Below are 14,088 nucleotides of genomic sequence, written 5' to 3'. Positions count from 1 at the left end.
ATTTTGCTATTTATTTTTCACCTCTGTTTCTTTTTCACTGTTTCTCATACACCTCAATCACATCAAAATAAATGCTTTTTTGATATCTAATACTAAAGAGCTTGCTAGATATGTATAAAATATTCTGAGCACCATATTACATGTTTAGAATTATTTTTATGTTATACAAGCAGATAATTAAAGCAAGTCTTTGATTCTAAGTCTGTTTATAATTGGAATAATAGAAGGGTCAAATGTTTTCCTTTCCTGAAGGAATACTTGCTTTTCTCCAGATTCTTAAATGGTAAATTCATTTATTTTCTAAAATAATAGGAAACTGTTTACTACTTCAATTAATCTTGATTTATATGGCTTTCTGCTACCTTGTTACGTCTTTGTGCTGAATCTTTATAGGAAAATGCTTTCTAATGAAATCTACAGAAAGTTTGGATCACAGGATGATGCTGTAGCCAGAATCTAGGCCATTACCTCTACTGAAAATTAATCCAGTCTTGTATAGAGACAGGGTCTCACTGTGTCACCCACACTGGAGTGCAGTGGCATGATCCTAGTTCACTGCAGCCTTGAATTCCTGGGTTCAAGCCATCCTCCTGCCTCAGCTTCCCATTGGGACCACAGGTGCATACAACTGATCCATCTACATTTCTTTCCCTCATAGTGTCAGGGTCTTGGTATGTTGTCCAGGCTGGTCTCAAACTCCTGGCTTCAATTGATCCTCCTTGGCCTCCCGAAGTGCTGGGATTATAGGTGTAAGCCACCATGCCCAGTCTTAACTTAAATCTCTACTTTTCAGTAACCTGAAAATTTAAAAATCTCAAGTAGAACTGGTATAAAGAGAGAGAAAAGAAAAATCCAAGAGTGAGAAATAAAACACACTCTTAGAGAAATTTGAGGAATGAAGATAAGAAAAAGGAGTACTTTTAAATTTCTAGCATATCTGAAAGAAGGCAAGAAAAAAAATTTAGTTTATTAGTTTTTTTTTAAAGACTAGCTTTTTTTTTTGAGATGGAGTTTTGCTCTCGTTGACCAAGCTGGAGTGCAATGGCGCGATCTCAGCTCACTGCAACCTCCACCTATCAGGTTCAAGCGATTCTTTTGCCTCAGCCTCCCGAGTGGCTAGGATTACAGGTGTGCACCACCATGCCCTGCTAATTTTTTGTATTTTTAGTAGAAATGGGGTTTCACCATGTTAGCCAGGCTGGTCTCAAACTCCTGACCTCAGGTGATCTGCCTGCCTCAGCCTCCCAAGGTGCTGGGGTTACAGGCGTGAGCCACCGCACCCGGTCAAGACTAGCATATTTTTTAAAAGTAATATATTTAATTACTTGCAAGTATAAATAGTAAATAACTCAAGCTAAACTTATTATAACTGAGCAGAATTTTAAATATTTACTTTCCACTTCCTAGCTCATCTTTTTAAGCCATAGAATTTGGTGTTACTGTTTATTTTTTAATAGATGTTCCTGGAATACTTTATATATTTTTTGAGACAGAGTCTCACTCTATTGTTCAGGCTGGAGTGCAGTGGAGTGATCTCGGCTTACTACAACCTCCGCCTCCTGGGTTCAAGTGATTCTCCTTCCTCAGCCTTCTAAGTAGCCAGGATTACAAGTGTGCACCATCATGCCCAGTTCGTTTTTGTATTTTTAGTACAGACAGGGTTTCACCATGTTGACCAGGCTGGTCTTAAACTCCTGACCTCAGGTGATCCACCTGCCTCAGCCTCCCAAAGTGCTGGGATTACAGGCATGAGCCACTGTGCCTGGCCTACTTTATGATTCTTAATGACAGTTCTCATGGTCTAAATTTTCTTTCTATATCCTGTATTATATTATTTTACTTTGAAATTACCTTTTTTTATAAATTATAGAAAGTTTCAAATCAACCTCTTTTTGAGTGAACACAAATTATGGATTCTAAAATAAAGTGTTAGGTAATTTCTGAACAAAGATCATATTCTGTGTACCTACCATTAGTAAAGCACTCTAAGTCCCGTCTGCCCTTCAATTGCTGAGTAAGGATGTTATGTTTATGTTATTGCAATGCCTCCTCACTCAGCTTCCTTTTCTTACCAATTTATGTTTCAACACAACAGAATAGGGTTGGAAGTATATTTTTGTGTTTGTAGAAGAAAGCACAGCTAACCAGCTTATGTAGGATTCAATTCTAAGGCCTTGGTTTTATTAATGATGTTTTCCCCTGACTAAAATAACTATTTATATAAGTGTTCAGGTTTCTAACTTATCTAAAAATGTAATGAACTTTGAAGGAAGTACACGAAACATGTTAGGATAGAACTAGTAACTTAGAGAAACAAGACATTAATACATTATGTAATAAAGGTGTAGCTAGAGTTGAGGTTAAAATAAGCAGTACAAACAATAGCAGTTCTTAGGAGGAAATCAGTGTGCTGGTGTACTACTACACCATAGTACATATAGTGTACTACTCCCCAGGTGTGCAACTCTTCTAGTCTTCCCTATTTTATTAAACAGCAATACCAGTTGTTCAAGCCAGAACACAGTCATTCTTGGTGCTCTTTTCCCCTTACCTACAACACTCCAACTATTAGCAAGTCTGGTCAACTTCACCTCTAGAATATATCCCAAATCATACAAAGCATAAAACCAATAGTAAATCTCTATTGTATTTACTCTTAAATTTTCATTCCACGTCTGTAATCTGATGAAATAGCAACTGACATTTGTGTTGCACTTTCACTTTGACCCCTTTATGATTCTTGTCGTCATCATTAGAAGTATTTAGAGCAAGATTTAGGTGGAGTCTTATAAAACAGGTTGGATTTTTGCTGGGTTTTGGTAGACAGAAGTTATTTGGGAATAAGGAGAGAAGAGTGATGACAATTTAGAGGGAAATATTCTGGCCAGGATGAATAAGGTTTAAAGTTTTAAATAAAGTTGGATTGTTGCATGGACTTTTAGGGACAATACACAATTTAGATAATGTGGGACAAGTTGAAGATTCATATGCAATAGCTTTTTTGTGTGCTATAAAATGCATAAAATTAAAATTATTGTGACAATTTGGATTTATAAAAGAGCCTTGCTCCTCTATCTCGCTGTCCTAAGACATCTGTGCAGATATATCATCATTATTGTAATTCAAATAATTCCTGTGAATGGCATTGAAATCATTTCAAGGGGTAGTCCAGTCAATGAGTCTCAAATGTTTTATACCACTTATATGTTCCACCCAGTTCTAATATAACACCTGTTCAGTTGAGAACAGTTGTTTCATTCATAAATTCACCCGTAATGAATTAGTGAGTCACCCATAAATAAAAACTATGGACAGGGGCTGGCATGGTGGTTCATACCTATAATATCAGTACTTTGGGAGGCCAAGGCAGGAGGATTGCTTGAGACCAGAAGTTCAAGACAAGCCTGGGCAACATAGTGAGACCCTGTTACTATCAAAAAAATAAAAGCCAGGCATGGTAGTATGTTCCTGTAGTACCAGCTACTCAGGAAGCTGAGGCAGGAGGTTCACTTGAGCCTAGGAGTTCAAGGTTACAGTGAGCCATGATCATGTCACTGCACTCCAGCTCCTGAAAGACAGAGCAAGATCCTGTCTCAAAAAAACACACAACTATAGACAATGAAGAGAACATATTTGTCATCTACTTAAGCCCAAAACATCTTAGTTTTGTCTTATTTCATCTGATTATTTTATCTACATTTAGCCAAAATTCAGATTGGCTTAATAAAGCAGATATTTTAGAATACATCTTACAGATCTTGTCTAAAGCAATTTTTAGTACATTATTTTCTAGTAAATTTAAATGATGACAAAAATAAGAACTATTAACTTTTTAATCTTCTATGAGTTTTTTTATAATAGTGCCTTAATTTGTAGTAACATTTAGAAAGTTTGTCAGGTATCCTTTTTATTTTCTAGTCTTTTAAATTAAAATTTTATGCAGCATATCTGTACTGCTCAACTTCATATCGATTTTATATGATAAAAAAATTGAATACTATAGCTTGTGAATTATAGATACTGTCCTTGAAATTACCTTCACCACAAACTTTAAATTTTTCATAGTATGCTTTAAATTGCTAAATTCTCTGACCAATTCCTGAAGAATTTTCATAATTCACCCTTAATTAAGCCTTTAAAAAAATTAACTATAACCACTAACCATATATGTGCTATAGACTATCAATGTGAACACTATAATCTTTTAAAGTTTCTATTAATATATTTCAACTAAAGTTATTTATTTTAGGTAGGTCAGTTTTCATAGCACATATAGCAAAACTAAGACACGTTAGGATTTTTAAGTTATAGTTAAAATTTTGCTTATTTTTAAGTTTAGTAATTTGTAAAGAATGTTATTTCCAACTAGAATTATTTTTAATCTGCTTATTTTTAAATATTTTCTTTTACAGCCTGATGTGTGAAAAAAGAATTTTTGAAACTGTGAATAGTGTAAGGCATCCCTTTTTGGTGAACCTTTTTGCATGTTTCCAAACCAAAGAGCATGTTTGCTTTGTAATGGAATATGCTGCCGGTGGGGACCTAATGATGCACATTCATACTGATGTCTTTTCTGAACCAAGAGCTGTGTGAGTATGCTTTAGACATTTGTCTGAGTTTTTCCATGACTGATTTCATTCTGGGAAGGAAAAGAGATTCTTTGAATTTTAGATTTTTTTTCCTAACAGAAAATAGATCTCTGCAAGAAATATTAGAACTCCTTACTTACTTTTTTGCCATATACTTTTTGTATGTATTCTGTTGTCTGTGTTGAAAATGTCATGGATTACCCTAAACCACAGTTGATACTTTAGATAAGCAATTTAGATTCATTTTAGTAAAATTTCTTTTTTTGCTGTCAGATTTTCTCACTAGAGAATGCCATCCAGAATTACAGCTTTAAAGACAGATTATACTCAAAATGCACTGTTAAGTTTTTGAAAAGAAAGTACAGAAGAGTCTGTATCATATATTTATATGAAATATTTGTATTTGCCTTTCTAAAGCATAATTTAAAAGAATATCAAGTATTTGCATCCTTGTGCTTAAAATATCTCTGAACAAATGTAAAAGAAACTGGTATGTGTGTTGCCTCCAGACAAAGAGATAAAAATCAGACTTTTCATTGTAAACTCTTTTTGTAGTTTTTGAATTCAAGGTTTGGCTTATTCAAATACATAAGAATAATAGTAAACACTTGAAATTATATATGCATGTATGTATATTTTCCCTGTTAGTATCTTAATTTTATAGTTGTTAAATGGTGGAGCTAGGATTTGAACCTAGGAAAGTGCTATTAATACCTACAACCTGCATGCTGGTGTTCACCAAATTTGTGTTTCCAGCCCCGTCCTCTTAGAACTTCCAGCTCTAATAATATTCAGTGGTCAGCTAGTTTTCCATTTGTGTGGCTAAGTATCTTATTTAACAGCTTAAACTGAATTGATCTTTTCCATTTTTCTACCCACCTCGTCTACTACTCCCCAGGCCTGCTACTCTTAGTCTTCCCTATTTTATTAAACAGCAATACCAGGTTCAAGCCAGAACACAAAAAGTCATCCTTGATGCTCTTTTTCCCTTAACTTCAACACTCAAACTATTAGCAAGTCCAGTCAACTCCACCTGTAGAATGTATCCCAAATCATAGGAAGCATAAACCCAGTAGTAAATCTCTACTGTATTTACTCTTTAGTTTTCATTCCACGTCTATAATCTGATGAAATAGCAACTGACATTTGTGTTGTACTTTCACTTTGATTCCTCCATTTGATTCTTGTCATAACCATTAGAGGTATTTAGAGCACAGAGTTGTAATACTGTCATAACCTTCAAGTTTCAGATGAGGGAAATAGGGGTTAATTCTAATGGGTACTGAAGCATTTTAAAAGGAGGCAAAAGCCAGAAAGTAGTAGAAGGCTACGAATAATTCATTCCCTCAATATTTAAGGCAGATCATTATGATTATGCCTAGCCTTATACTGCCATGGGAATTTGTTTGGTTTTATTTTTCATGCTTGTTTTTGTTTTTAAAGTAATATATAAATGTAGTTTGCCTTAAGAAACTGTTATTTTTGCTGAGAATATAAATTATATGCAAATAAAACCATAAAGTCCAGTGAAAATACAAGAATACAATGCTGCGTTACAGAACTCCAAATCTGAAGTACCTCCCTTTATCATTCAGTTCTCAGATCAAAGGTCATTTCTTTAAAGGTAATTTTCTGAGTTCCCTAGCTAAAATATCACATCACTAACCAATTCAATTCACTCTATTTTCTGTATTATCTTTTTCATATCATTTTATTTCTACATGAAATCATCTGACTTATTTTTAAAATTTTTATTGTCTATCTTATTTCACTTAAAAGAGAGGAGCAAGAACCATATCTGTCCTGTTTATTAGTGAAACACCTGAAAGAATACCTGGAACATATTAGGCAATCAGTGAATTTTTATTGATTGAAACCATAGAGTCAAAATAGCTTGATTTCTAGCTTTGTTGTTTTGTAGTCTAACTTTAGACAAACTATGTTTTCTGAGCTTCATTATCTGCTTCTGTAAAATATTTATCTTAAGGCTTGATTGAAGATTAAATAAGCTAATAAATGAAAATAACTGACACAATACCTGACAAACAGGAGCATTCAATAAAATATGTATTTTTAGATAGTATACCCAATTAATCAAAGCAATCTGTTTACAAAGAAAGAAATCAGCAGGGAGCGGTGGCTCACGCCTATAATCGCAGCACTTTGGGAGGCAGAGGCAGGCAGATCACTTAAGCTCAGGAGTTCTAGACCAGCCTGGCCAACGTGGTGAAACCCTGTCTATACTAAAAATACAAAAATTAGCCAGGCATGGTGGCAGGCGCCTGTAATCCCAGCTATTTGGGAAGCTGAGGCAGAAGAACCACTTGAACCCCAGAGGCAGAGGTTGCAGTGAGCCAAGATCACGTCAGTGCACTCCACCCTGGGCAACAGAGTGAGAACCCCCAAATTAAAAAAAAAAAAAAGAGAAATCAAGGTATTTTTATAATTGTTACAGTATTGTTTTGCCACCAAAATAAGTTTGCTAAGAAAATTATGTTTAACTATCTTAAGCAATTTTTTTTTTTTTTTTTGAGACAGAGTCTTGCTCTGTCGCCCAGGCTGGAGTGCAGTGGCACCGTCTTGGCTCACTACAACCTCTGCCACCCAGGTTCAAGAGATTATCCTGCCTCAGCCTCCCAAATAGCTGGGACTACAGGGGCCTGCCACCATGCCTGGCTAATTTTTGTATTTTTAGTAGAGACGGGGTTTCACTATATTGGCCAGGCTGGTCTCAAACTCCTGACCTCAGGCGATCTGCCTGCCTCAGCCTCCCAGAGTGCTGGGATTACAGGCGTGAGCCACCACGCCTGGCTATCTTAAGCAATTTTAAGCTCACGTTTATTTTAATAAACTTCAGTAGATCCTTAAAACTTCTGGTAAGTTATATAATTTTTAATGTATAATCAGGTAAGTTTTTCTAAGTAGTTGCATTTTATTTTTGTTTTTTTTTTTTTATTTCTGTGTTGGGGAGTCTAAGCCCTGATGAAACTGCCTGGTGAACCATGACCACCACCCCCACAGCACAAGCCCCACGTTTAAAAATTATAGACCCGTGCTCACTTCAGCAGCACATACACTAAAATTGGAACCTTACAGAGAAGATTAGCATGGCCCCTGTGCAAGGATGACATGCAAATTCGTGAAGCATTCCATATTTTTCTGAAATTGAGACAGTAATTAATAGCCTACCAACCAAAAAAAGCCCAGGACCAGATGGATTCACAGCCAAATTCTACCACAGGTACAAAGAGGAGCTGGTACCATTCCTTCTGAAACTATTCCAAACAATAGAAAAAGAGGGGCTCCTCTCTAACTCATTTTATGAGGCCAGCATCATCCTGATACCAAAACCTGGCAGAGACACAACAAAAAAAGAAAATTTCAGGCCAATATCCCTGATGAACATTGATGCGAAAATCATCAGTAAAACACTGGCAAACCAAATCCAGCAGCACATCAAAAAACTTACCCACCACAATCAAGTTGGCTTCATCCCTGGGATGCAAGGCTGGTTCAACACACACAAATCAATAAACATAATCCATCACATAAACAGAACCAATGACAAAAACTACATGATTATCTCAATAGATGCAAAAAAGGCCTTCGATAGGCGGAGGTGGCAGTGAGTGGAGATCACGCCACTGCACTCCAGCCTGGCGACAGAGCAAGACTCTGTCTCAAAAAAAAAAAAAAAAAAAAAAAAAAAAAGGCCAGGTGCAGTGGCTCCTGCCTGTAATCCCAGCACTTTAGGAGGCCGAGGCGGTCAGATCACCAGGTCAGGATATTGAGACCAGCCTGGCCAACATGGTGAAACCCCGTCTCTACTAAAAACACAAAAAAATTAGCTGGGTGTGGCGGCACAGGCCTGTAGTCTCGGCTGCTCGGGAAGCGGGAAGCGGGAGGCAGGAGGCAGGAGAATCGCTTGAACCCTAGAGGCGGAGGTTGCAGTAAGCCGAGATCGCGCTGCTGCACTCCAGTCTGGGCGACAAAGCGAGACTCCATCTCAAAAAAAAAAAAGAAAAGGCCTTCGATAAAATTCAACACCCCTTCATGCTAAAAACTCAATAAACTAGGTGTTGATGGGACGTATCTCAAAATAATGAGCTATTCATGACAAACCCACAGCCAATATTCAACACAGTATTGGAAGTTCTGGCCAGGGCAGTCAGGCAAGAGAAAGAAAGAAAGTTTATTAAAATAGGAAGAAAGGAAGTCAAATTGTCTGTTTGGAGATGACATGATTATATATTTAGAAAGCCCCATCGTCTCAGTGCAAGATCTCCTTAAGCTGATAAGCAACTTCAGCAAAGTCTCAGGATACAAATCAATATGCAAAAATCGCAAGCATAATACACCGATAATAGACAAACAGAAAGCCGAATCATGAATTAACTCCCATTCACAGTTGCTACAAAAAGAATAAAATACCTAGGAATACAGCTCTCAAGGGATGGGAAGGACCTCTTCAAGGAGAACTACAAATCACTGCCCAAGGAAATAAGAGAGGACACAAACAAATGGAAAAACATTCCATGCTCATGGATAGGAAGAATCAATATCGTGAAAATGGCCATACTGCCCAAAGTAATTTATAGATTCAATGCTATATCCCCATTAAGCTACCACTGACTTTCTTCACAGAATTATAAAAACTACTTTAGGCTGGGTGTGGTGGCTCACGCCTATAATCCCAGCACTTTGAGAGGTTGAGGTGGGTGGATCATTTGAGGTCAGGAGTTTGAGACTAGCCTGGCCAACATGGTGAAACCCCGTCTCTACTAAAAATACAAAAATTAGACAGGTGTGGTGGTACACGCCTGTAATCCCAGCTACTCGGGAGACTGAGTCAGGAGAATTGCTTGAACCTGGGAGGTGGAGGTTGCAGTGAGCAAAGATTACGCCACTGCGCTCCAGCCTGGGCGACAGAGTGAGACTCCATCTCAAAAAAAAAGAAAAAAAGAAGAAACGACTTTAAATTTCACATGGAACCAAAAAAGAGCCCGTGTAGCCAAGACAATGCTAAGCAAAAAGAGCAAATTTGGAGGCATCATGCTACCTGACTTCAAACTATACTACAAGACTGCAGCAACCAAAACACCATGGTACTAGTACCAAAACATGTATGTAGACCAATGGAACAGAACAGAGGCCTCAGAAATAACGCCACACATCTACGACCATCTCATCTTTTGAGAAACCTAACAAAAACAAGTAATGGGGAAAGGATTCCCTATTTAATAAATGGTGTTGGGAAAACTGGCTAGCCATATGCGGGGAACTGAAACTGAATCCCTTCCTTACACCTTATATAAAAGTTAAGATGGATTAAAGACTTGAACATAAGACTCAAAACCATAAAAACCCTAGAAGAAAACCTAGGCAGTACCATTCAGGACATAGGCATGGGCAAAGACTTCATGACTAAAACCAAAAGCAGTGGCAACCAAAGCCAAAATTGACAAATGGGATCTGATTAAACTAAAGAGCTTCTGCATGGCAAAAGAAACTGTCATCAGAGTGAACAGGCAACCTACAGAATGGGAGAAGATTTTTGCAATCTATCCATCTGACAAAGGGCTAATATCCAGAATCTACAAGGAATTTAAACAAATTTACAAGAAAAAAACAGCCCCATCAAAAAGTAGGCAAAGGATATGAACAGACACTTCTCAAGACCTTTATCCAAAAAACATATGAAAAAAAGTTCATCATCACTGGTCATTAGAGAAATGCAAATCAAAACTACAATGAGATACCATCTCACGCCAGTTATAATGGCGATCATTAAGTCAGGAAACAACAGATGCTGGAGAGGATGTGGAGAAATAGGAACACTTTTACACTGTTGGTGGGAGTGTAAATTAGTTCAGCCATTGTGGAAGACAGTGTGGTGATTCCTCAAGGATCTAGAACTAGAAATATTATTTGACCCAGCCATCCCATTACTGGGTATATACCCAAAGGATTATAAATTCTGTAAAGACACATGCACACATATGTTTATTGGAGCACTGTTCACAATAGCAAAGACTTGGAACCAACCCAAAGGCCCATCAATGATAGACTGCATAAAGAAAATGTGGCACATACACACCATGAAATACTATGCAGCCATAAAAAATGATGAGTTCATGTCCTTTGCAGGATATGGATGAAGCTGGAAACCATCATTCTCAGCAAACAAACACAGGAACAGAAAACCAAACATTGAATGTTCTCACTCATAAGTGGGAGTTGAACAATGAGAACACATGGACACAGGGAGGGGAACATCACACACCGGTGGTGGGGGGCTAGGGGAGGGATAGCATTAGGAGAAATACCTAATGTAGGTGATGGGTTGATGGGTGCAGCAAACCACCATGGCACATGAATACCTATGTAACAAACCTGCACATTCTGCACATGTAACCAGAACTTAAAAGTATAATTTAAAAGTAAATAAATCAAACAAAATAAATCTTTTCAGAAACCAAAAAATATTTATATAAATAAATAGAAAAAATAAAAATGCCAGGCGCGGTGGCTCACACCTGTAATCCCAGCACTTTGGGAGGCCAAGGTGGGCAGATCACCTGAGGTTGGAAGTTCGAGACCAGCCTGACCACGTGGAGAAACCCCCGTCTCCACTAAAATTACAAAATCAGCCGGGCGTGGTGGCACATGCCTATAATCCCATCTACTCAGGAGGCTGAGGCAAGAGAATCACTTGAACTCAGGAGGCGGAGGTTGCGGTGAGCTGAGATCGCGCCATTGCACTCTAGCCTGAGCAACAAGAGCAAAACTCCATCTCAAAAAAAATAAAATAAATAAAAATTATTGACCCATTTTTAATAAAAATAGGCAAATATAAAGCATAGCTATATTATCTACATGTGAATGTAAACATATTCTGAAAGTTTGGAATAACGTTAAGTGACAAGAATTGTTACCTGTATGAACGGCAGTGGAATGAGGTGAGATGGAGATAGATGGATTAAATAGTGTACTTTGGAGAAGCATATTACGTTTTATAGAGAAAATATTCATGTTATTACTTTTATAATTAAAAACTAATCATCCTAAGTGTCTGTTTATAGGCTCTTCTACACTGAAGATATTCGCATTTTTAAGTCTATTCATTTATTTCCTCCTTGTTCAATAAGCCTATCATGTATATCAGGCATTATGCTAATGCATTTAGGATAAAAACTGAAAAAGTCAAACATGGTCCTGTGCCTCAAGAATTATTCTCTCTCGGCCCAGGTTTTTTGAGATCCAAACCCATATACCCAGCTTTTACATATCATCACCTGCCCCACAGACAAAGTCAACCTGTCAAATGCCAAACTTAGTTTTGTCACACAACCTTGGCTACCTCTATGTTTCTTTTATCTGTTCATTCTAAGATGGGAACCTTGAAAGTTACTTTTAGCTCTTCCCACTTCCTTATCCTGTAATGGGATACCACCTTCTGTCATGCTAATTTTTAAGTTCTTGTGAATCTGTCTCTCTGTTGCCACTGCAGTGGATGTTCTCATGATCTTTTCATCTATACTATGATAAAAGCCTTATCTGTTTTTTTCCTCTGGATCTCTACCTACTTCTCCATCCTTCGCATTGCTACCAGAAAACTTTAACATAAATGCCATCATTCTCCTCTGATTAAAATGGTTTGATTCTCTGTCACTAAGAGAAAAAATTTCAGTATCCATAATATGACATTCAAGGTCCTTCGCCCAGGCTATCTTTTCAGCCTAATCTCCTACTTCTTCCCCAGATACACCCATCCTTTACTTTAGCCTCACCAAACTTATTTGTTATCAAACATGTTACGCCTTTTGCACCTCTATTTCTTTTTTCTCTCAGGTAAGTACTTTATTATTCCCCCACAAAGCTTCTGCCTGTCACACTGTCCTTTGTCCTTATGGTATATTGTAATTCCTCCTGCAGAACCAGATCAAATGTCGCCTCTGAGGTTCTCAGTGACTCCACTAGGCAAAGTTAATGGCTTCCATTGTCAAGACTGTACTTTTCTCATTTTTAAATTTTACACCTAATATCTAGCACAATGTGTGATACATAGTAGGGACTAAATAATTATTTGTGAAATAAATTAATGATAGGTCTGCTTTGAAGTGTAAACATATAAGCTGGGATTCAAGAGCAATAAAATTTATTAAACTCCTATTGATTTAATTCTTCAAACAGATTTTATGCTGCTTGTGTAGTTCTTGGGTTGCAGTATTTACATGAACACAAAATTGTTTATAGGTAAGTTAATTTTTAATTTTTTCTAATGGCTTGCTTTGGTATGATTTAGAATTAAAGATAGTATTTTGTTTTTCTTAAACATTTTATGTTTAACCGCTTCTTAATTTTCTCCTTCACCTGTAAAGCAAACCCCAATTTTGAAAGACATGTGCTTAGCACTGTGAATATATGATGAACTTTTTGTTTCCTAATCCATAGCACATTTTCTAATTAAAATAGTCAAATTATGAGTTGGTCTGTGATAGGGCATTTCTCAACAATATTCATCCTAGTGAATATTTTGCATTCAAACGACTCATTGCAAAAAACCTCTATAGACCAATACTACTAAAAATGTGCCCATGATGAGACAAGTAGCTTGTGTTAGAATGTAAAACATCACACTGCTTCCCTCATTAAGAAGCCTTATTGTCAACTAAACTAAATAGTGTATCGGTGATGTAGCTGATCTCTGTAATTCGTGGCCCAGCAGCTAGTCTGTGAACCACACTTTGACTAGTACTCACTGCCCAGGACCAAGCAGATTATGAGAAGGCTAGTCAGAATTAGAAGACTATAAACATTGGATTATTTAAGCTTTTTTTTTTTTTTTTTTTTTTTTTTTTTTTTTTGAGACGGAGTTTCGCACTTGTTGCCCAAGCTGGAGTGCAATGCACAATCTCGGCTCATGGCAACCTCTGCCTCCTGGGTTCAAGCGATTCTCCTGCCTCAGCCTCCTGAGTACCTGGAATTACAGGTGCCCGCCACCATGCCCAGCTAATTTTTGTATTTTTAGTATAGATGGGAGTTTCACCATGTTGGCCAGGCTGGTCTTGAAACTCCTGACCTCAGGTGACTACCCGCCTCGGCCTCCCAAAGTGCTGGGATTACAGTTGTGAGCCACCATGCCCAGCCGGTAAGGTTATAATGATGTTTTCACGATAAGGTTCTGTTTTATCTAACAGATAAAATATTTCCTGGGCACAGTGGCTCATGCCTGTAACCCCAGCATTTGCAGAGGCCAAGGTGGGAGGATTGCTTCAGTCTGGAAGTTTGAGACCAGCCTGGGCAACATAGTGATATTCTGTCTCTACAAAAAAAAATAAAAATCAGCCAGGAGTGATGACATCTGCCTGTATCTTGGCTACTCAGGAGGCTGAGGTGGGGGAATTGCTTGAGCCTGGGAGGTCAACGCTGCAGTGAGCCGTGATTATGCCACTGCACTCCACTTAGACAACAGAGTGAGTACCTTGTCTCACAAAAA

At 37.5% G+C, this 14,088-nt stretch overlaps 1 protein-coding gene and 1 non-coding gene across 4 annotated transcripts in view; both read left to right on the top strand.

Annotated features, from left to right (window-relative positions):
* The window catches only part of PKN2 (protein kinase N2), a 142,269-nt gene that overhangs the window by 114,792 nt on the left and 13,389 nt on the right, over nucleotides 1–14,088 (top strand). For all 3 annotated transcript variants that reach the window (XM_030825099.1, XM_030825100.1, XM_030825098.1), the window contains 2 exons: nucleotides 4,413–4,589; nucleotides 12,783–12,845. In XM_030825099.1, the coding sequence (XP_030680959.1) occupies nucleotides 4,413–4,589; nucleotides 12,783–12,845 (240 nt within the window). The remainder of the gene's footprint in view (nucleotides 1–4,412; nucleotides 4,590–12,782; nucleotides 12,846–14,088) is intronic.
* Nucleotides 7,642–7,748, top strand: LOC115837692. Its single transcript, XR_004032752.1, has one exon. It is a non-coding gene; the product is annotated as a U6 spliceosomal RNA (small nuclear RNA).

Source organism: Nomascus leucogenys, chromosome 12 (assembly GCF_006542625.1).
Source record: "Nomascus leucogenys isolate Asia chromosome 12, Asia_NLE_v1, whole genome shotgun sequence".
Classification (NCBI taxonomy): domain Eukaryota; kingdom Metazoa; phylum Chordata; class Mammalia; order Primates; family Hylobatidae; genus Nomascus; species Nomascus leucogenys.
The sequence above is the reverse complement of the archived record's forward strand: the minus strand, read 5'-3'. Positions and strand labels throughout refer to the sequence as shown.